Genomic DNA, 24,593 nt, shown 5'->3' on the forward strand with positions numbered 1-24,593 from the left:
CTGTAACTAAATTTGTCTTTGAACACAGTGACTCAGAGAAGCACATGGGTTCAAAATGCCTCACGTACTACCAACCTCCTGTTCTTTCACAAGTCAACAGACCAAATTCTTTATCCCCATTGGAGCCAAGAGTTCTCTCATACCTCTGGAAGTCCATAGGAGCCTTATGATTATGTTCAACAGTCCGAGATTCAACAGTCAATCAACAGACTGAGGGTCTCAGCAGATGCTGAGTTCCTTGTGCATGTTCTCCCAGAACATCCCATGTTATCGGATTGTTTTAGGAGGTTGGTTCTGGCACAGTCTCCATGGGCCTTGAAACTGGCTGAAGGAGAAGTTATGTCAGAGAGTTACAGGGATGTTACAGAAATGCAATTTTTTTTCTTTTTTCTTTTTAAAAGTACACGTGCGGACATTTAATTTGTTCTGCCTCCAACCGTTTCAACAGATGATGACAGCTTGTAGAGAATTGTTTTCTCTAGATGGCAAACAGAGAGCAGTTAAAACAAATTCAACAGAACCACACACCATGAGTATTAGCTTATTCCAGTCGATGCAGTCATCAAGACAACAGGTTTTGAGTGGTACCACAATGACAACAGACACGTGATTGTAACTGAACTGACTTAGCATGTGCTTTCCTCACTATTGCCAAGGTCCAAGCACCTCCAGAAACGACCTCACTGTGCTGCATTGCGATTAAGCCTTTGGGAGGTAACGCAGTTCTAATACATGGATAAATCAGATGGATACACAAACATGGCCATAGCTGCAAATTTTAGATTAGCGTCCTTTTTTGATGAATGTTATAGGCTGACCGTGGTAGTTGTGGAGTCTTTCATTCCAGTACTATCATGTGATATTTGTAATAACCCTGGTTGTTGCTCGTGCTGTGGCCTGTTGGGAGTTTCTGGAGCATTCAGCGGATACAATTCCTTCGTCTCAGTCTTCAGACACCCTAAACAGGTTAAACAAGAGTCTCGCATCTTGGCAAAGTTCTGGTAAGTGCTTTCACTGGAAAAACAGTACAACACCGGATCAGCAACACAGTTAAAAGTAGTCAACAGGAGAGAAACGTGGTAAATATTAAATATTTTCTCAGCAAATGAGCAGTTGTTCTCCAACAAGCTGCGAACCACAAGTAGAATGTGGTATGGTCCAAAGCAAACTAAAAAAATGAAAACAGTGCTTGAAACCAGTCGTTTAATTTGGATTTTCTTCTTCTTTTGAGTTCCGTGACTCTTGTGGACAACTCGTAAAATCCCACAGTAAGAGAAGGCCAGCAGAAAGAAGGGGAACAGGAAGCCAGCAGAGAAGCGGTAGTAATTGACGTTGTGCTCCCATTCTTTGATGGGGTAATGCTCGAAGCACACCACGTGGCTCTCAGCATCCATACTGATCTCCCCGTGCGTAAAGACAAAGCAACATGTCATTATTTCTTTGGTCCAGATAATGATGCTCACAATCACAGCAGCCTTCATCGTCCGAAACCGTTGAAATCGAAAAGGGTGCACTACTGCGAGATAGCGGTCGATGGAGATGCAGCAGAGGAAGCCCACGCTGATATAGATATTCTCGTACAAGAGGATGCCACAAATTTTGCACAGCATCTCATCGTAGGTCCAATTGTCATGCTGTAAAACATACTGAAGCCAGAAAGGCAAAGAAAATATGTAGAGCAGGTCTGCTACAGTCAAATTGCAAAGGTAGATACCCAATTCATTTTTAGCCTTGATCTGTAAATACCCATAGTACAGTGACAGGCAGTTAGCTGGCAAGCCTAATATAAATACAAATATGTATACCACAGGGGATAACGTCTGGTGGATATCATGATTAATAGTGCACTTAGTTGCATTCTCTGTCAAATTCACCATCTTCTACCTCTCCCTGTATATCATTCATCAGGGTCCCAAATGAATAGATGGAAAACTTAATTTCATCCAGTTTCATGTATTGCTTATTTCTTCCACAAACCTTTAGGCTGACGTGACGACTTGCTGCAGGATGTTAATAACCTGAAAGTAAAACACATGAAAATCTTCAGAAGGGATACAATTGTCAAATATATAGTACAGTTTTCAGTTAGCTGCCTTTCCCTAGCCTTAAATTTTCTTGTAGTCTTTGATAGAAGATAAAGCCTGTCTGGGAAATCATGATTCATGTGAGTAAGTCCTAGTACTTACCAGAAAAATACCAGAAAATTTTGTGTCTGAGAAGCAAATTACAAATACATGTTGCTTTAACTTTGCAAGTATCTAAAAGGTGAAGCATCATCTCTCTTCTGCAGATGAGGCACAAAACCAGTAATCTGATTTGTCCACAATGGAAAAAACATCTCTGGCAAACCAGCAGTCCACTCAGAATTCTTTAGAGGATGCATGGTGCACAAAACAGTTGATTTTTAAATTTCTGTTTCTTAAATTGCCCTTTAGATATAAGATAGTATGGAATATGCAGTTCAACCCATCAGGATGAAATAAAAAATGGAATTTTTATCGGTCTTTCTTACAGTTAGTTGTAAACACAATCCTGAAAGCAAGCTGTTGGAAGGACACTGTAAAAATCTGATACAACGTATACCCATGGTCTTGGTCCTACAGGACATGCTATTACAGATTCCTTATTTGCTATCGACTCTCAAAAACAATAATTTTACTGTTTCTACCTATACATTTGTATCTTTCCTTTCCATCTTCATTGAATTTGAATGCAATTGTTTTCACCTGAAGAATCTTCTGCAATCCAAGCACATACCTATACAAACCATTCCCATACTATTACTACATAAGACACTAACTTCTGACAACAGGTTAGCACTCAGTTCAACTAGGACAAGCATTCAGCCTTGAGCCAGCTGCCAGTGATTAAACCCTAGACTAAACGAGGTGTCACATTCCGCATTTTGTCACCTCATGTGATATATTCACATTGGCACCAAATGCTCAGGACTGGACAACAGCAGGGCAAACTGCGCCCAGTCTTAAGGGGGTGTATGTTTTACCTGATGATGCAGAACAGCGAGAATGTATTTCTTTCAGTCTCTTCCCAGAAAATGCGTGGTTGTAGTGTATGCTTTTGTGTACTCTTCCTACAGCTTCAGTTAATATGGATTCGAAAGGAGACAGCACTATCCAGGGACAAAGATAAGGCCTTGTTGCTTTTTCCTATGCACTATCCTAATTTGTACTTTTGTCATCATCTTCTGTCCTGTCTAGAAACATACAATTTTTTCCAAGACAACCTTTATGAAAACATGACTGTGCTATAGTGAAATTACTGTCAGCTGCAGCATTTGAGGATGTTACTGTCGAATAATTTTTTTTAATAAATATTTTTTTAAATAGTGGTGGGCTTTACTCCTGTAGAATTTCTTTGGGCCAGAAAAGAATTGCCTGGCTGAAACAAGCAACCAAACTGAAAAGATTTTCAGTGTTTAGTTTCAACCAGTGTAGCACAGTCCCACAGAAATCACAGCAAACTTAAGGACACGTGTAAATATTTAAGAATTAGAACGTATTTTTCATTCCTTCGCTTTTCCTCTTTTTCTTACCATCAGATAGAACATCAGCCTTGGTTTTGGTGGAAGTATTCTTGGGGATGTCAGATACCTTCAGTCATGAAACAACAGGCCAACGTAAGCTCATGTCTTTCAAAACTTCTAATGTCATTGTCCAACACAACTTGTGTGAAAGACTGATCAAATCTAGCACAGCGCAAGCTCTGCTCTCCTCCTCTCACTCTCACACAGCTCATTTGGGGGTTAAGAGACTCACCTCCTCCACCTTGGCTGGCACAATAGTTATTACAGATAAATCAAGCACAGCAGGAGAAATGCTGCTTAAGGGACCCAGTCACAGATGGTTCAGTTTGAAGTTTGCTTCAAGAGACTGCCATAACCTTCCCACAGAAATCACTAAAGTTATGTACTAATTTCTCAAAGGATGATTACTTAGGGTCCATTAGCTCTCCTGTAACACCATCCAGTGCACGGTGCATTTCTCAATGGCTTCATAACCACCACACAGCTTTTCTGTCTACAGGAGACCTGGCTCCACACCTGCAAGGACAGCGCACAGAAAGCTACTTACCCCATCCCACCTTTTCCAGCCCAGAGCTCCAGGGAAAGTACAACTGCATTTGAGTTTGTATTTGATACCATTTCATTTCTGTATAATAATTTGGTGGCTTTTACATGTAAGAATTTGCCAGCAAAGGACGATTGACATACCTACTTACATTCTAAAATGCCTAAAAATCTGGGATCTATCACCTACTCTACCAACTAAAAGTGTCCAGTCAGTGTCCAGCTCCTGTTGATGAGGACAAATAGTAATTCAAAAGCTGCCAACAATTCTGAAAAGTCGGAACTGTCTTTATATGTGTAGCATAGTCCAACAGCGCTGAGTTTCATTTAGTGGTACCCAGTGAGTCAATATGGATCGCAGTATGAGAAAAAGCAGGTGTACAGTTGCACTATTTTTTTAAAATGTTTCTTTTCCTCTAAGAACTCAAAATATGTTATTATTAAATTATGCTTATGTCGTGGAGAACATGGTTACAGAAATCATTTCTGTTTAGCTTAGAAGTCTTGCCAGAATGCAGAATGTGAAGGAGACAGCAAAAGTCTCGTTGATATGACATTATGCTAATGTAATATACGCTTGTGATTACAGCAACATTTCCTGCACCCGGAGGAAGTGCTGGAGTGGGCTGTTTCAGGGGGCAGGAAGAGAAGGCTGGCTGTTGTGAATCTCTTTGCCTTGTGCTAACAAACCCTCCCCGATATCAAAGATGGGGATGAGAAAAAAAGGTCCAGGTTCCTGCTTGTGCAATATCTGTCTTACAGTGCTCCTCTGATCAGCGGCAGCAGTGAGCCAGGAAATCCTTCCCTCGTTTCAGCCTCCTCTGTGCAGGGGGTCTGGGACACCTTTGTGCCCTCTGGCCCCACGTGCCTGGCTAGTGACAGGGTCAGTCGCCAAATGGGAAATATAAAGGTAGTTCACCTTTCCCCCAGCACCAGGTATACTAAACACAGCTCTGCATGGGCCAGGAAGCAAAATGATGCTTTTTCAACAAACCTGGTATCAAAGTACTGCAATGGCAGTGTCAGACAAATGGGTGTGGAAGAGCCCTCCCTGTTATTAAGCCCATAATACGCAATACCTTACAAGCTCTCTGGAAAAGTGGAAAGTGAAGGAAAGGTGATGCAGCGTATGGGAAAGAAAAGACAATTTGCTCCCCCATTACTTACTGACCTCGACTGGGTAGGAGGAGGAGAAAAATGAAAAAGAAGTTGCTGTACGGAAAACATCTGGGGTGTAGATAATCATAAAGCTGAAAGCAGTTACAAACGGGAACACACAGGCATTCCTTTTAGACAGCTTTAGTATGGAAATAGTGCAGCTGGGTGATTACTCAGGGAATAGTTTATGTAACACCTTCAGTATCACGAGTCTGGAGACATTGCCAGGCAATATTTCCCTCTCATATATGCCCACATCTTTTAGATGATGCCCATCTAAGCCCAAGTCTTGGAAAAGAAAATTAGAAGACTCTCATCATCTACATAAGCTTTAAGCCATTCTCTTGTTCCTTGATGAAAAATAAAGCCAAGGATCCCTGGACTTCAGAGCGCTTCACTTTTTCTTGGTTTAAATAAGCCAACTTTCATTACTCACTGGACAGTTCAGCAACGGGTGCTTTTCTTTCCAAACTCCTTTGTGTCTTAACTGTTGACAAAAACCATGAGTTCCCCCCCCCCCGCACCATGAACCATGGGGCAGCTCACGTGTTAGGCACTGTCTGCTGGCCTCAGCACAGGCAACAGCTCAGAGCCACTTAGAACAACAGCCTCTTCAGCTCAGACCAAGTACTAACATGGAGCCTGGGTGGCTTTTTAGTTTCAATGAACGTGGCTACAATTTTCCTCATAAGAAATCTGTCTGCAATTAGACCTACACATTTTCAGCAGAGACAAATGGGACTATGCCAAAGGACTTCCTTGTAGGCATTTGCAAAAGTTGTGCACGCAGCTTGTCTCAATCGCAAAGCACACGTTTCTGTGAACAGGGAGCGTAATGTGGTGGTGTGCTTTTATGTGACAGTAGCTTTCGCTGTTCTAATCTGTCCTACACCGCAGGCAGGCCTGAGTCACTGGGCTGTCATAGGAGGACTCAGACTGTGCCGCATATCTTGGAAACAGAAACCTGAGGTTGTTTCAGTTTAGGATTTGATTCAGATCATTACCTACACAAACACCAGACCTTAAATTCACACACTAAGCTTCCCCCAGCACTTGAGGGTTTCTCAGCTTGGTTTGATCCTGGTTCACAAAGCCCAGAAGAGTAAGGCCAGGTAAGGAGGCTGGGAAGTGATGACGAGCAGCATAGACTAAGGACCGGTCAAGCACTATAAAATGGGCAGAAAATAGCTAGTATCCTTAGAGCAAGTTTAAAAAATGATAAATGCAGAAGAAAGTGGAAATCACTGTGCCATGACTGATTATGAGGAATGGCACAGTGATGTTTGGAATCAATCAGAAGAATTATGGTTTAAAAGAAGGACCTTTTCAAGCGGGTCCAGAGGAGGGCAACAAAAGCGATCAGAGGGCTGAAGCAGCTTTCCTGTGAGGCCAAGAGAGTTGGGGTTGTTCAGTCTGAAGAAGAGAAAGCTCTGGGGAGACCTTACAGCAGCCTTCCAGTACTTAAAGGGGGCTTTAAGAAAGATGGGGACAGACATTCAGTAGGGCCTGTTGCGATAGGACAAAGTGTAATGGTTTTAAAATAAAAGAGGGAAGATTTAGACTAGATAGAAAGAAGAAATTTTTTTACGATGAGGGTGGTAAAACACTGGAACAGGTTGCCCAGAGAGGTGGCAGATGCCCAGTCCCTGAAAACATTCAAGGTCAGGTTGGACGGGGCTCTGAGCAACCTGATTTAATTGAAGATGTCCCTGCTCATTGCAGGGGGGTTGGACTAGATGACCTTTAAATGTCCCTTCCAACCCAACACATTCTATGATTCTAAAAATGTCACAAGTAGAAAAAGCCATAAAAGGCAACGAAGGATGATTCTGTTAACCCACAAGAAAAGAAAGGGTAAAGAAAGACAATTACATACGAAGCACAAATTATAGCTCTAAAAATAGCTGAAATATTTGCTGTTATTTTTTATTTCAATCTTTAGAACTAAAATGGTGACCCAGGATCTAACAAAATCGGTTTTAACAGTAGGATGGAGGCATAAAAAAAAATAGATAAGCAAAGGCTAACAGATATTAAGATTTAAATTGTGACACGATTTAAAGAAAGTTTCCCTCCACCATGCAGCCTTACCAGGCTGCAGCTGCAGATCCTGTTGCTCCTCCAGTGAGCAGAAAGCAAAGGAGAGTTGGAAGGGATAAAGGACATCAGTGGAAACTTAATACTCTGATTAATCCATCAACCTGTTGCCTCCCCTCCCTGTTGTCAGTCCTGCCCCACACAGCATCAACCCAAATATCATCCCAGTCATTTCAGTACCCAAGCTTCCAGAAACTGCCTGCCACAGCTCAGTGCCACCCCTGTCCTCATAGCCTCTTCAGCCTGATATCAGATATGATAGGCTCCTTCTAAACAGCTTTTAACTCCCATGATACCCAAACAATTCCTTTTTCACACAGCCCCATGCCAGGGCTATCGATGCACAAGGGGAAGGCAGGACTTGAGGGGGATATCGAGTCAGCAGCTGCATTTCAGGGCTTGTGAAAGCCCAGGAAGGAACAGGGGGAGAAGACGTAGAGGCAGCAAGGTCAGTAGAGCTGCAGCCAAACAGCTTGAAAGGCTGCTTCAGAGATGCTGCTGCAATAAAAGACACACAATTAAACAAGAAACAGTAGTGTCAGACCAATCTCATTTCCATCTCTGATGAGGTATGCGGCTGAAGAGCTAGACAGGAAGCAACAAGGGCAATACATCTTGATTTTATGAAGATATGACACATCCCAATGTACGTTCTTGTTAACACCTAGGAAATTGTAAAGACATTATGTACCGCCAGATGTGTTACACAACCACAGTGAAAAAGCAGCCACCTGTAGTTCACTTGATCTGGAATGATGGACTGAGTTGAGCGTGCAATGATCTGCCCTTTTCAGGATGCTAGTCAGCATTTTCGTCTATTCATAATTTCTATCCCATTCAGAATGGGACAGAAAATGCACTTACTAAATCAGCAAATGATACTGACTTGGGAAGGAGTGTATAACACAAATTGGTTTTAAGATAATCTTGGTTTGAAAACAAAACAAAATCCATTGAGGGCAAATGCAAAATTACTGTTCTTGGAAAAAAAACCATCATATTGTCAGTATGCAATGGGGAATACCTGGCTATGAAGCAAGATGAATAACAATGTACTTAGGTTCACTCAGTTTCTGCTGAGAAGAAAAGAATTACACTAGGATGCAGTACTTAAAGGGCACAAAGTCAGGTGTCCTCTCTACTCACCACGGATAAAGTCTCTGGAACCTTTTGCACTCTAAGAGATACGTGGGCAAACTAGAAAAAGTCCAAATATTTTGGGCAAACAAACTATATAATCCCCATTTCTCTGCCTTCACAAATTCAAGATTGTATTCCCTTACAGACAGGAGTTTCCTGAAAGTAAGTTGATATTGCTTGTGAAGCACTCAAATGTCCTACCAGTGACTGCTGTAGATAAAACAAATAAATGGACGATAGACACATTTATTAGAGGTGGAAACAATTTTAGTGAATAAGATATTTTATCCTTGTTCATCACTTGGGATAAGGCAACATATTAGACAGCTAATCTGAGGGGCACAATGCAAAGCCATGGAGATATACTCAAACTAGCCCTGACTTATTTCAGGGACAAGAAACAGCAAAGCTGCAGTGACCTGACAAAAGTAATTCCAGCCTACTGCATTATGTTTCTACAGGAAAGGTGCTCAGATTTGGCTCAAGCATCTCACCAGGGCACTGGTTTTGTTAAGCTCAGGCAGAGTTGGCATGGCTCATATTGAGACAAAAGCCCAGTAGAAATAATGATTCTACTCATTAAAGATCATAGCCTGGTTTAAACATACAAGTGGGCTAAAAATTAGGTTGCACTAGAGACCTTAAGATTTCTAATTCCTGACAGCAGTGTACTTGAACTTTATGCTCACCTTCTTTTAGTGCAGCTTATTTGATGTGCACCATCAATGTATCTTTTCAAGGCATCGGGTTAATTTCTCTGCTGACCGTACCATGTATTTTTTAATGGGATCGGTTTCTAAACCATTCTCAGTGAACCTGGAAATAAACATATACCACTTTAAAGACAGATACATGGTCTCTAAGAGTATAAATTATAAGTCACTAACAAGAGAATGTGCACAGAAATACTGGTTTTGTTGAACTTCTGTGTGAAGAGCAATTGTCTGCAAGGAGTTTTGTTTTCTGCTGGTTTTGTTCTTTGTAAAGCAGAAAGGCTACCTCTCGCTATACTGACTTTCCTTTTTTTTTTTCTGTCTGCTTTTTTGCATCAGAGCAAAAAACTCTGTACATCCTCTTTGCAAGAGAATCTTACAGAGTCATACAGTAAAAAAAAGGACCGTAATCTTCTTAAACCTCTGAAACCATCTTACATAAATTAGAAAAAAAAAAAGGCAAAAACTCAATTCCTCCTTCTCCTTAAACTGAATTCCCCTCTAAAGTTAATTTAGGTCTATACACAACCCATTCAGTGTTCGTTAACTCATGAATGGACCCTTCTAACATGAACCTCTGTGTACAGTAATTATTATTCTGTGTATCTGTTTCAGTGGGAGGAAACCATAAAAGTATTCTGTAACTTACAAATCGCTTTACTTTTGTCATTATTTTATGACACCATTTATAAACCTATTGTCGAAGAAGGAAGCCAGCAACATTTTTTCAGAACCCACATAAACAAAAGACTAATTAGTCACTGATGTCCAATTTTCCCTAACACAGACATGCAATTATTCACAGCATTGGGTAAATGACTTCACTTGTTCGAACTTTGATATCCTGGGAATTTCTCCCAACTTCTTCATTTCTGCTTACCAGGTTTCTCCTAAGTCTGAAGTAAGCTAGTTACCTTAAATATTTCATTGCTAACACTTCAGATGTGATCTGACCCACAGTGGTGGGGTAGCTGAGGGTTTCATGCCCTCAACTTGTAAATTTGTCGTTAGGTGTGGATTTGAGTAGCAGGTTCATGTTAAAATACTTGAGTTATGAATCTCTCTTTTTTTTTTTCCTCATAGTGAATTTGATGCTGGTTGAAAGCAGTAGGTTAGACATCACCCTAAGCTGAGAAATTTGACCTGTGCAGCCTAACATAAGCAGTGTGGGTAGATGAACGCAATGCAGCCAGAAGCCAATGACGATAGCACGTGTATATTAGCCACGTAATTAATTCAAATAGTTTCATGACTTCTAAAACTAGTTCCAATGCTCATTTCCCATCAGTAATGACATGGTAATGTGGTTTAATCTTACAAGTGACCTGGGCCGCAGATTGCGAAGCTCTGTAAGGAACAGATGAATCACTATGGATCACAAACATAAACGTTCTCTATTCAACCCACTTCGTAAGTCAAACAAACTCAGCCTCAAATAAGCAGGAAGCCACCTAGAAAGCAAGCAGCTGAGCACCTCTGAATGGCAATAAGAGAGCTAAGCTACCACACACCAGTAACTTGCAATAACACAGTACCCTGTAGGCTACACTAGGAGAGGTCACACAGACGACTTATTGAAACACAAAATTTACATTCCTGGAAAATGTCAATATTTCAGAAAAAAATGCCCTGAATAACCCGAGAGATCTTAGGTTCACATTTGTCATTTTAATAAGAGCACTGAGCATCTAGCTTCTTTCTTACCTGATGTGCAAACTGCTGTGTGTGACATATTATGTATTCCATATGAAGTCAGTAATAAAGCACATGGTATTTTACAGTAGAACACCGGGAAGGATGTGGGGGTTCCAGGGGTCACATACTGGACTGAAATCAACAACACACCTTTAATAGAACACACACCCCCGCCCCCCCATATCACACTGGGATGTCTCAGCAGGCTGTAGGTACTACCCTTCCATCCTGTGCATCTCTGCAAGGCTCTACAGCAGAGTACGGAACGTCTGGGATCCACTGGCTGTGGTCAGGAGAAGTGCAGGGGAAAGGTCAGAGGTCTAGCAAAGCTGAAGACTGAGGGAGTTGAGCTTGTTTAGTCTAAAGAAGCCCGGATTGAGGGCAAATACATTAACAACATTCAAACATGTTAAAGATTGTCAGAAAGATGAGAGAGGCTGGGTTAAACATCATGAAAAACCTTCCACTAACAAAGACAAACGGAGCACTGGGATAAGTGATGCATGAGATGTAGGGCTGTCATCACAGAAGGTCTTAGAGTTTGGCAAATAACTTGAGAATGGTTCAGCTGATTCCTCTTAAAGGCACGGAAATGTCTGGGGAGCTCTCAGGACCTTTCTGTTTTGTTCTCCACTATCGTTTGCCAGGTGTTGTGACACAACTCATCCCTCTTAGCGACATGCAATAGCATGGAAACAAATTGTTTAAATCTGACATAAAGTAACATAATTTCCACAAGGGATTTTTTTTTTAAAACAAATTGTTTTCCAATTATTTTTATGAAATGTTTTTCATTTTGACAGTTTTTCCTAGAAATTAAAGCTATATCAAAGTGAAATGTATATGACTTCACAGCCACAAAAACGAATACAAAAAAATCCATGTCCTGCTGCTGTACCATTTCATTTCAGGTTTTTATGACTTTGGACTTCTTAGATGAGGGCTGCACATATGAAGGACAACTTGACAGGAAGGGTAAGGAAGGCAGATAGCATAATAAGGACAGTTAGTTCAATATCTCAGACTACTACTATTCTTTATCTAGCATTGGAGCCTTCTTGCCAATGCAAGGTCTGAAAAACTGGTTGAGCACAGGGAAGTGCTGAAAAGAAACTACACTTTGGAAAATCCCCATTTATGGTAATAAGAAGCTCATACAATGTGTAATTTCAGGCAAGCAGTTCAAGTGGTGTCAGGGAGGTGAATCACATACCAGGAATTAGTCATACCGTACTTGCCTCAAAGCTTGTAAGAATTATCCTCATATGCCCCCTCCTTCCTGCTGGCCATCCAGGTGGACAACATGACCCTCCAAGTACTTCACCACTGGGCTATGGTGACTAGCTCCTACCCACAGGGGATATCTCCCTGAGGCTTTGTGGATGACTTGCTCGAGTACAGGACAGTGGATGGAGGAAAACACATCACACCACTTTCTGCAGAAATCCTAAATCTCTGTATTCCTCAGAGAACAACTCCAAATCTTCCTTTCCCCTCAACTGAAACCTCAACCAACTCAACTCCCCTCTCCCCTACAAACCTCTTTGACGCAGAAGCCAAAGCACTGTCCTGTCTCTATTGCATAGGCAACAGACAAGTAAGTAACAATCAATCATTGACAAAAGAACTGTTTATAGTCCTGAATCTCTGTGCTGATCCTCCTTTAAAACAACAATGCAAGAAAAGGCAAGATTACGCAGGTCTTACTGATGAGAAGCCACACAAGCCATGATCATCATGTAATATTGCCAGTAACGAACAAGGACTGAAACAACTGTCTTGTAGCCTGGGATTGAGAAATAGGAACTTCACCCTTCTGAACTAAATGAGTTCTGATTCACTTTACCATCAACAGCCTTGGGGAAATACCACTCTTCTGATTCATTTTCCCAAACTCTGCATTACTGCCTCTTTTGATGCTGCAGCCTGCTCTGACACCAGCACTGTGCTCCATCAGGCAACACCAGATGTCTTGCGTAGAAATCAGTGACTTAAGGTTTAGGTCACATCTGTATTGCATTTCAATGATTTTTGCCTTCCTTGGTTTGCCAGCATGCCCCTCTACCCCCAGCACTGCCATACAGCCCCTGCGACACAGAGTGACTGCCCAAAGGGGGCCACAGATTTCTCAGCAGCTTGAGCGTGGGCCACCCATTTACAGCATGTGGACCATCGCACACTGCGGGCATCCCGTACTGGTCAGCACATGCACCAAGGCCAGGCAGAGCGAGTCAGATCTTCGCCCAGATCTTCTGTCTTCGCCCAGATGCTTGTGGCGCTATGCAGACATAGCTGATGCGTATACTGACAGGAACTTGCTCTCTGTGCCTATATGCTCTCACAGAAAGGGGAAGGGGTGCCAACAACATGCAAGGCAGTCCCTTCTGTCAAGCTCCCCAGCATCACTCACTAGTTACAAGGGAAGACTTTTGTTCAAAAACTAACAAAAAAACTATCCAAAGCAGGGACCAAATTCTCTTTCTCCTTGCATCTTCTATAATACCACTGCCTCCAGACAGAACAAGGCATAATTAAACCCAAGTATCAGCACATCATGCCCTCCAAACAAAACTGCCTCATTAACCTGAAGTAGTTTGGAAAGCAAGCAAACATCCATCCTTACAATTTTTTCTCCTCTTTTACTGATAGTTCAGTAGATAGAACTGATTTTGCATTGCTGCTGAAAAGCGGTAGCATGGGACATCAATAATCAATGTTTGACTAATATTATTTGACAAATAGCAAAGACTGTCTGAGAGAAAAATTTTGCCTGCTAGGTCTAACCGAAATGTGGTTGAAACTCTGCAGTGTTTGAAGGGATTGAGCGCATCTCAAAGAAAATGTTAACATTTTCATTATTCCACGCGTCGGCAAATAATGATACATTCAATAAAATCACCTCTCTCTTAAATGCTAGTTTCTGCAAATGTGATTCAGTATAAAATTCATTTTGTACAGCAAAAGTTTTAAGACATGGTAATGAAAAAACTGTTAATATATTTGGATATCTTTCCCTTCCTTCCCTCGTTTTAATTTGACTTCACTCTTTTTCTTCTGTTCGGATTTATTTTCATCAAAGAGACAACATTTGTCATAGGATAGGAGCCTGTTCGACTGAAGCACCTAACACCGCATGCATTGTCACCATTTTAAAACTGAAATAATTCTTTTGTGCCTTCATACTATGTTTGTGTTTCTGGCTTACGCTGATCCCCATTGTGTGTTTCAAACATGTTTCTGTTCTAGATCCAATTCCTTCTAGTCTAGCACACCATCCGCCCTTCCACATGCTGCTGTTTAGCTGTACGCATTTCCTTTCAGATTCAGTTGTGTCTTTTTTGGTCTCTGTTCTGTATTTCTGTATTTCTTCCTTGGATCCAGCATTGGAGGGGGTGTGTGTGCACATGTATTTTTGCATGTCTTCAAATAGTCCCCATTTAACTCTTCTAAGCTATCCCTTTTTGCTACGTTTAATTAATCTTCCTCCGTTTTTGCAGCTTCCCTTTTGGAGATTAACCAAGTTTCCTGTAGCTCTAAGTCAATATTCGCATGTAAGGCGTATTCTCCAGTGTTATTTCTCAGACTTCTCACGATTGTGTAGAAGCAGCACGCCTTGCAGAAGATTTTCCTTCTTGCACTTTCCCTCATTGTTGCTCTCGCTCCCTAGGTGACTATTGAAAACTTTGGTCCTTTCTTTTTTTTTTTTTAACTTGAGGATACAGGACTCCAACAACCTAGTCCCCAGTGGATAAATCATTCTAAACAAAGTGCTGGCATCTGTATTTGCAGGCTTGCTTACGTTTTCATTTCCTGAATTTTCATTTCCTCAATTGCCTTAATTTTAATTTAAAAAATTCTTTTAGCACTCACATGATTTTAAGTGCTAGTGTCTTGCTTTCACTAAGGTTTAAACAGTCTGGCCTTCTCTTACTCCTGAGTGCCCTCTTTCCCTGATGTATACGAGGGCTGGCTTCATTCCCCTATTTTCTTTGTCATACCTTGAAACTGCCTCTCTCTATACCTCTGTCTGGCCTCGCATATGCTGCGAGAAGCCTTCCCCAGTGCAGTGCTCCTGAATTCCTGTACTTCAGCATCCCGCCTAAGAGCCTAAATGTTCTTTCCAGCACTTCTCCATCCCACCTTTGGATGACACTGGCATCCGCATGAGCAGTGACTGCTGGCTTCCCCTGTGCCAGAGCCCTGTCAGGTTTGCCACCTCTCTCCCGGGAGACAAATCCCAGCACCCTGCCTGGAGGCACAAACTCAGCCATCCATGTGGCTGAAAACGGACTGACCCTTCTCTAGTCTTCTTTTAAAGAAAACTGGGAGGAACAACCTGCCCACACTAATGGTATTAATCTGGATAAAAGAGGTGCAACACAAACATTGAAAAAATACTTGAAGGACCATGACCTTACAGAAACAACCCCCGCCCCTTCTTTTATAGTATCAGAAAAGCAGCTCACAGCAAAAGCAACAACCTTACTGTAAACGGTTCACATCCCAGTAGGCATCTGACTAGAGAAAAGGGAGAGAATCAAACACTCCTTACAGGGGAGTGCTGATGAGCTCTTGGGTGAGAGATGGAAAGTCTGGCACGGGACATGTGGGATTCCAAACTTGACAGCTGTTCAGAAATCCAGGTCCTGCTCTGTGGTGGAGGTGTAAGACCATCTCTGAGATTTGGACACAAGTTCAAATTCCAGATAGTAATGTCCTGACATGTTAAGTTAAGGGATCTTAGTTTAAGCCTCTTCCTACTTTAAATGTCAATTCTAATTCTGAAACCTATGTCTGATCACTTCTTAAATGTGATGCATAAAACAGATACATCCTCTAATTAGGTATGTGCATAGATACCATGCCACTATCCATCACAGAGTAAAAATTCTCCTTATTCCCTTGGCAGATGGAAGACAAAATGTTTCCAGATATAAAATGACCAAATTCTAATTGTTACTAAAATATCGAGTTACGAGGAAGCCAAACCAAGAGATCTCCGTAATAATATTTGCATTCTTCCCTACTGATGTCGCTCAATTTAGCATTTTATTCAGGTGTCATTAAAGTGACTTAAGTTTGATAGTTTGGTTGCATTTGCTTTTGCAATTTAATTTTTTTATCTCCCCTTCCTCCTTTAGCTATCTTTAGCTATCTTCAAAGCTACATGTCGACCCATAGCAAACACTGTAAGAGAAAGAAAGCTTGAAAGCTCGTGCAATAAAGCAACGATGTTCAGAAATGAGAGGCTAGGCTCATCCTAGCTGCAATAGCTGTCCCTAGCAAATTTTTGGGTGGAGAATGTCAGGTGGACATCTCTTATGGAGCGACTGTAACAGCAGCAGAGTGCCCTCTCCATCACCTGTAGACCAGATCCATTTTGCATTTCTATCTGCCTCTGGTATGGTGACAGATCTGAGCCTAAGCAACCCCAGATCAAACTCCAAGACAACCCAGCTGGAAGCAAATTTGTTGCCACAGAAAAAATTTCTGGTGAGAGGACTCCATGGAGAAGAACAGAATATACTTTGAGGTGAGCCCATTTCTCAATCTTTCTCTAACTGTGTTTTAAACCTATTATTTAGTCTTTTTTTCTTTTTCAGACAGATTAGCTACAGCTTCTGGGTGAAGTGCTTAAAAACTCCTTTTGCTATCTGGTAGATTAAGAGAGTTTAGAGCGTGGTTTCTAGTGGAGAAAAACAAATTACAGTGGATGCATCCCTCAGAGAATAAACTTCCATGTTGTTCTTAGATGCTGCTGATTACTTAAAATTTTTGGCCAGTTTCTTCTAAACATTAAAGCTGTTCTGTGACTTTTCAAAACCAATTGCCACCAGCTGTCAGGGACAGCAGCTCTGCAAATGCTTCAGCTGGCAGAATAATTCATAACAAGCATTAAAAGCCACTCAGAATAAGCTTTATAGGAAAAACAAACCTCTTAGAGGAGACATTTAGCTAATTATAAGGTAATGAGGCTCACAAGGCAGCCACGTCCGGAGTTCTCTTTTCACAGTTCTTCACTTAAAAATAATTAGCAAGTTGTGTAAATGTCCTTGTGAGTCCAAAATAACTTTTTCTTTGGTTATCACCACATTGACACCAGAATAGTCAACAGCAATGAAGCCCCAGGGCAGCATGAATGCACCCTCAAATCAGGTCTAGAAAAACTTGGCAGGGAAAAACAGGCAGGGAAAAAATTGTCTTCTCTGTGACCTTTTCAATGGGATGTGAAGAAAACTTGCTGTTACAGCATCAGCTGGTTAATCTGAGTGCCAGCATCCAAAGAGCTTGTTAGGAGAAGAAAACTTACATTAATGCTCACACCTTTTGTACACCTGGCCCCGTGTAACAGGTAAAAAGTTTCCAGTCTGTCCGACCTCAGGAACCAGCTCAGGCTCACCCTATTCAATGACATCTGGCATGATGACTCCTATGTACACCTAGTTCAGCTGGGACACATTTTCCTCCCTTCTCTTTGCTTTCCCCACATCTCCCTTCTCTTTTTTCCCCCACTGTCTCTGATTGCTTACACTCCTTAGGTCCCAGAACAAAGTCAATTTTTGTCCTCCAGCCACAAATTGAGATAAATACGTCTCACTGCAGATGTCAAGTGAGATGAGGTTTTTTCAAATGAGATATTGGAACTGCCACATTTTTCTTCATTTAAAACTGCAATATTCAAATCACAATGCTGTGATGTAGACATTGTCACCCCCTTGGCTGTACCCCACTATCCCAGAACAACATACTGGTCTGATCCTATACGTCCAACATTTTCTCCCGGTGTACTCCCCAGACCCTGGAAAGACTCCGAAAACTTCGGGGATGTACCTTCTATGTTATCATCTAAACAACAGCTGTATAGGACCAAGCATAAAATGAGATGGGGACAGCTACCTTCTACCTCTTCCCTCATATACAGAAAGACCTTACAATTGCATGTGTAGAAGCGGCATGATATGGGGGAACAACGACATACTAGCAATAAGATGGGGAGGCAGGAAGGATAGGGGTGAGAACAGTAAAATATTTTGTTTCCTCAGAACAGGAATGGAAAAGTGGGTGTTAAATACATCGGATTGACTCACTTTGACTGGCTTCTTGATTAAAGCAAACTTGAAAGAAGAAGTGGTCAGACACTGTTGTCTTCTGGAGCCAGTGTCAACACAGGGTGCTAATGTGGAAAAAGCCACGGAGGGAGCTGATTAACAGATTGCTCAGAAAGTCCCATAATGCTCACAATGACAGTGTCGTGTCTTATGAGCCTACATGTAGCCATTTTTCCTTGCCTTACTGTTAATTTCCTTAAATTTTTATTAATAAATATCTGCATGCGTTCTGAACAGAAAAGGAGAGGACAAGGCTGTTATATTCTTCTAAATCCTCTATTTCTCAGCTCCCCTCCCCATGCACACATGAAGCTGATCGCTCAGTGATGTACTTCTCTTGTTTCTTTACAAAGACTGCCAAGAAGCAGAGAAATGGACTTATAATACAGGCAACCTACAATATTGAACAAAGGTTTTTAATCCTGTTAAAAAAAAAAAAAAATAGATTCTTTTCGGACCGAATGGATTTCATTGCACGAAACAAACCTTCACATTTCAAGTTTCCCAAGTCAGGTTCTGAACAGCAGCAAGAAAAGTCGCTTACTGTTTGGAAAATATAGCGATGGCATACTTTTGAGATACAAGGACAAATCTATATAGGTGTGCACAGAGCACCCGCACACCAAGGTATGTGATTTAGCAGTTTCGTGTTAGGTGTAACTTTTGGCTTGTGTTCTCAGGCAAAATGAAGTATTTACATCGCTTATTAGTCATTCAAAATAGCTTATATCTAGTCAACTTATACAGTCCTATTAAGTTCTCTGAAAGTGACAACTGGAATTTATTTACTGGCTATTGCTCTGGTTCCCTGCTGCAAACATGAAACACTTTTCTTCGTTTATCTTAACAATTCCCTTTCATCAATATAATTTCAACACTCAGCTCTCCTCATGCCTAAGTGGAACTTTCTTGGAAGAACTTTTATTCAAAGTTCCCACTAATGGGAACTTGCCAAGGAAATTAATTTTGAAGTTGTGAATTTTTTTGGACGTGTTGCTTCAGTTGAGTCCTTGGATCGCCTCGTTGTTTTGCTTTAACAACCTAGCCAAAAAACTGTCCTGCCACCTTTCCTGGGGTCATAACCTTGTATAACCTGGCTCAATGATGGAAAATTAATTTGCTTTTAAGAGTCAATATGTAAAAAAGAAACTCACCTGTGAGCAGAGTTTATGCAAAGAGGTTTTCCCTGCAGCGTGAAGAGCGCAAAACTTCCCTTCTCCCAGCTCCTGCTTGCGCAGCTGTCCTCCTCCCAGCTGTGAGCAAGGCTGTCGGTGGAACAGTGCAGGGAAGGAGGAGGAGGAGATTGTGTTTCAGCTCCTGTGCTCTTTACGGTTCAACTGCGAAGGAGTCAGCCCAGCCCAGCCCTCTCCTCCCTCACCCACTCATTCATAAATGAAAGAGATGAGATTGCCAAAACCAGACACTAAATACGGAGATGGCAACGCACGCAGAGCGGTGTTCGCACCTGTACCTACCGTCACAGACACAAGCCAGCAGATAACCGCACTGTCATCACAGCAGCTGGTGCAAAGACCAAATACCGCTGCTTACAGCTTATCTAAACACACACAGATGTTGCCTCGTGCAGCCGTATTGCACAGTATACAGAGCGTTAGTGTTGTTATTAATATTATTTACAGTAAGTTTTTTCTAGAGCTTGCTGAGATCAAACCTTCATTATGTCCAAACACGGCAGAAGCTGATCTCTGACCAAGGCAGCGTCCTCTCTGGGTGTGCAAGAGCAGAGGCTGCCAGGGAGCGGTTCCTTCCTCTCTCATCTACACAGCGAGACACACTGAGGCATAAATAGACCAAAGGGCTTGTCCAAGGTCATTCAGGAAGACTGTAGCAGATGTAAAAGCTGACCTCCTGCTAACTCACGCCACTACTCTTATTCCTGCAGGTGTGAAAGCTCCCCTATGGGATAGGTATTAAAGTGTCTGTCATTCAAACTGAAATGCGCTACTTTTAAAAAAAACCAAACAGACACAAATTGCACCACTGAAGCTGGAAAAAAAAAACTGTTACCAGTTCAGACTCTGAACTGGTACATGACTCACCCAATGTAGCACTCTGCCATGCTTCTGTAGAGACACCAGTGACACTGCGCGCTCCATACAGCACCTAACAAGAGTTGCCTTCTGCTCACTGCAATGGGGTGACAGTGCTCCAAGGGCGGCCAGAGACAGTAAGTCTGGAAATAGAAGCCTTCTGTGGCATACTCCGAGACACGTTCTCCATTTTCAACCTGGTAGAAAACAGAGTGACATAAGCAGAGAAACAAAACAGGAAAAGAAAAAACCAAAAAACCCAAACCATGGAGAGGATACAATGACATTTACAAAACCTGGAAATACTCCAGGATTACCCATGGCTAACGTCAGAACCGGCATCAAAAAATAACTCCTCATTCCAGACACAGGCAGAGGGCTCTTCAGGTATGACATTCTACCAGATGGCAGAGCCCTTCCTCTGCCAGGTCTTCTGGCAAACCAGAGATCTAAAATTATCTGTGGGATTAAGGGACCTCTCTGAGTTTCTGAGGAGGGATGCAGTAGAAAAAATAGGAAATTCTTGAACGCAGCCAGCAAAGGCTGCAAAAAGCACAGCCCTTTGCAGGCTCACCATGCTGCTCCAAGGATGGCAGACATACAGACAGCATACCTGGCTGAACAGCCAAGGCACAGGCTTGTGGGAGCACAGTCAGAGGCTGAACACCCCGTGCAATATTAAATAAGAAGGGCTGGTATCAAATTTATCAGGGCTTCTTGGAATTCTCCCTCCTCCATTTTGTTTATTTATTTATTTAGTACACATTTAGTATTTATTTAGTATTTTTATGTATTTTTATATACACACATATAAGAACACATGTATCAACAAAAGCACACAGACTGAGATCTTTTAGGACGCAAAGTAAAACATTAGTTCCGGTGCTTTTTAATCCATAGTTGTGTACCCTTGGATATCGCTGCTCTTTTATTAGATCTAAGGAATTCATAAAAGATGATAATAAGAAAATGGAGTGCAGTTAATTCCTTAGTAATATGTGCACTACTCTTCAATAAGGAGCAACAGGGCGTCATATTGGACTGCTTGCCTTCCCTGAGAGCTTGCCAGGGGCAGAGATTGCCTTGGTATCCAGTCTCATTGGTAGCTGCAGGGAAAGCATTTCCACCTCCTGCAGGGTCCAGGCTGCAGATGGGGAACGAGTCCTGAGAAGATCCACAGACAGCGATTGCCCCGTTGGGTACCAAGAAAAGCAGAGACACTGGTGGAAGTAACATCATGGGCAGTATTTCTTTCCTAGCTCCCACCTCGGCTGCAGTTCTCTGCCATGCTGAACTGCAAGCATGTTCAAAGATGTGTTAGACACATATTAGGTACAGTACAGGTGGCCAGAACATCCAGAAAGCAGAGCCTTGGTCATCAGACACAATACATGTCTATCAGAGTGTGCTCAAAAGGCAGCACTTGACCAGCGCAGCTGGTAAATCAGGCCTCGCAGGTGGAGCAGAAACAGTCACTTCCACAAACTTCCTTTTCCCAAAATTACAGAGCAAAATAAACTCCAGAAAAATCATGGTTTGCTTTTGTTTCATCCATCCGTTATATTTTGCTTGTCTCAGCATGCAGATGCTGTAAAGCAGGTTGCTGAAGTAAAGGGACTTGGTGGCTCGGATCACCCCGCCTTGTCAATTCCAAGGGGGTAGAACAGTGTCTTTTGCAGACCACAGCCTCCATCACACACACTCAGCAGCTACATATTGGGACATATTTAAAACTCTAAAAATGAAAAGACGTGACAGGTTTTGTAGGCTTTTATCTCCATGAATTATACAGCAGCTATTAAAGCTGACAAATAGCTATTATTCGGTGCAAGTGGCAATTCTTGCTTTTCACTTGCTTTGGTCAAATCATTTTAATGCGTGTGATGATTAAGTAACTCCACTGAATTGAATAGCTCCTGGCTTGCATGTGTCACAATCAGAAGCAGCAAGCTTCAAAAAGAATGAAGTTAAACTGGTGCTATAAATGTCACAGGTGCCACAGAAACACAGCAGCAAGGAAGTCATCTAGACCATCTCCTTGCTCTGAGGCCCAATAAGGAAAGCTGGACTACCTCCTTTAGAGCTTTAGCTTGGTCTCTGAAATTACCATGTGCAGCAGTGCTCTGCCAGCAGCATGAAGGGGCTTTGACAAAGCCAGCACTGATGAAAAGCAGTGGCCTGGAGAAGTGCTGCTGATATCATGACAATATGCAAACCTGTGGTCGGGGTCACCCGCAAGCAGCACCCTGATTATCCTCTTGAGGTCTCTCATGTGTGACACTAGCTATTTGGGAGCTTCCATCCTTCAAACGATGAATCTCTGAAGATATTCCCAATCCTTAACTATTTTAAAGACTTCCTGTTCTGCTAGTAGTGTCTGTTGACCAGGCTTTTATCCCATTCACCGTCATGCCCCACAGAGGAAGAGGTGGAGTCAGGACACGTACAGGACCCCTTTTGCAGCCTCCGCTGCCAGCGAGCAGCACCTTTTGTCTGACTTGGTGGGTTAGTGCCTCAGCTCTAGCTCACATCGGCTAGCACAACGCTGGCCAGCTAACAGCCAGGCTCTGCAGGGCTAGAAATGCAATCTGGGGCTCGGTAATTTAGCTTGGGGTACTGATGCTTTCATAATTCAACTTACCTTATCCCTTTCTGGGGATCCTCCTTGTGATAGTGTCCTTCAGCAGCTATAAACTCTCTCCCAGCTCAGAGGTTAGCAAACTCGCTCTCAATTGGCACCTTCAGCAGCTACTTTCTGGGAGGTGGAAAAAAGATTGGCAACACCTTTGGGAACTCAGAAAACCTGAGGATCTTCTGCCACAGATTAAAGCTTAGCATGGCAACACAGGTTGAGACCATCTCAGTTTGTCACAGGAATGTGTCCACACCTCGTAACCAGCAGGAAATTCTCTCTCTGTCCTCACCACACTGCTGTTTCCCAAGCTCCTTCAACATATAAATTCAGAAGTGCTCATGATTTCCCATGTCTGCCCACCTCAGCAGAGTTAGGAACTTGGAAGGGCAGCAAAGACTCAGTAAACTAGATGTAGACAGCAAGACATCCCCACAGTTGGGTTTGGGTTTTTTTGCCAGATAGGGTATACCTCTCTAGTTTCTTCCTGAGGCAGGGAACATGTTTCATTTACACTGACAGTGTAATTCTGCACCTAGACTGCAAAAATCCAAGAGAGAGAACTTCATTTCACACACTAGAGTTGGGCTTCATGTGGCTGAACTAATGCTGTAGGGTGTCTACATGTGGATTAGCAGTCATGGTCTGCAGAGAATTAAGGACCTGCAGAGGGTGAGTTGGCTTGTCCTAGAGTGAGCCCCTGTGGTACAGCTGCAGGTACCTGGTTCTCCCCTTTGCCCATCAAGGGAGAAAGGCCTCGGTCTTACAGATATGAGCATTAAACAGCCCTCCAGGAGCTCTGCCTCTTTCTATTCATAGTACTGAACAATGCAAAGACACAGAGAAAGCTGAGAATGCAGGAATTTCTATGCAAAGACTATCAGAATGATAGTTCAGAATCAGAATAAAAAGTTCTGTCAAAATCTAGGAGGCAGGGGCAGTGAAATAATTTGTAGTCATCACAGCTACTCCAGAGTCCAGGCTAGAATACCTCTGTTCTTGCTGTTCTGCAGACCAACAGACTGAATTCATCCTTCCCCCAGCTATTACACCACTAAGGAGACACTGGCTTTGCTGTGTGGCCTTGCAACTACAGGTTATGTGAAGGTCCCATGGATGATTGTGGATGTGTTGGGAGTAACCAGTAGACCCAATACGACTGCATGCATGAAATTCCATTCAGATATGGAAAAGGCGGCTGGTCAGAGGTAAGTGGAGTTCTTCAAGATGGACAGCCATGTGGACTTGAACTCCTGTGCTGCTGCGCTTCCCCCTGTTACTGTGGATCTGGGAATTTTAGTTTGAGAAGAACTGTGGTCACAAGCTGCCCCGATGCAGTGGGAAAGATGGGACCTGAATGCCCTTGAACCAATAGTTCAAGAGCAAAAAAATCCCTGGTCTTCAGTAACTGCAGTAGATGGTTAGTCAAAGCAGGAATGTACATAGTTCTCCAAATACCGGCATTTCCATAAAACATTGCTACAAAGGCATTGTGCTAAAAACAATACACTGGGGTTACCAAGTTAGTTCACGTTTGTTTTTCTTCTCACTTTTGGTTTTAGATTTGCTTGTAAGTATATTCTCCTTTCCCCAATAAACACTGTCTGTTAAACAGATATAACCTGTTAGAGTTTAACACGTGAAGGGAATATTTCTTTTGATTTTAGTTATAAAACTTCACGTGGGTGAAATTTGGTCCAATAAAGTCTCATTAGTACCTGTTTTCATTAAATTGCCTGATTACAGAAGAAGAAAAGCAGCACGTGTTCATATAGGACAGGGCGGGAGATTGAAGGGAATCAAGGATCTGCCAAGTGTGACTCTGTTACCACTGCTATGGCTGGTTAAATAAACAAGGAAAAGGATCTGTGTTCATGGGAGCTGCATGTGGATAATAGGACTGGGCGTCAA

At 42.3% G+C, this 24,593-nt stretch overlaps 1 protein-coding gene across 2 annotated transcripts; it reads right to left on the reverse strand.

Moving 5' to 3' along the window:
• Positions 1–396: 396 nt before the first annotated feature.
• GPR68 (G protein-coupled receptor 68) lies at positions 397–19,320 on the reverse strand. Of its 2 annotated transcripts, XR_012586802.1 has the most exons (3): positions 19,154–19,320; positions 17,979–18,064; positions 397–2,018 (listed from the first exon to the last, which is right to left on the reverse strand). XR_012586802.1 is itself a non-coding variant. In XM_074585518.1 (2 exons), exon 2 carries the CDS (start codon positions 1,875–1,877, stop codon positions 807–809), a length of 1,071 nt encoding a protein of 356 aa, XP_074441619.1. In that variant the 5' UTR covers positions 1,878–2,018; positions 19,154–19,243; the 3' UTR covers positions 678–806. The 2 variants fall into 2 exon arrangements, 1 of the variants encoding a protein (XP_074441619.1); XM_074585518.1 differs by lacking the exon at positions 17,979–18,064 and having other exon boundaries at positions 678–2,018; positions 19,154–19,243.
• Positions 19,321–24,593: the final 5,273 nt, after the last annotated feature.

Source organism: Larus michahellis, chromosome 4 (genome assembly GCF_964199755.1).
Source record: "Larus michahellis chromosome 4, bLarMic1.1, whole genome shotgun sequence".
NCBI classification, from domain to species: Eukaryota; Metazoa; Chordata; class Aves; order Charadriiformes; family Laridae; genus Larus; species Larus michahellis.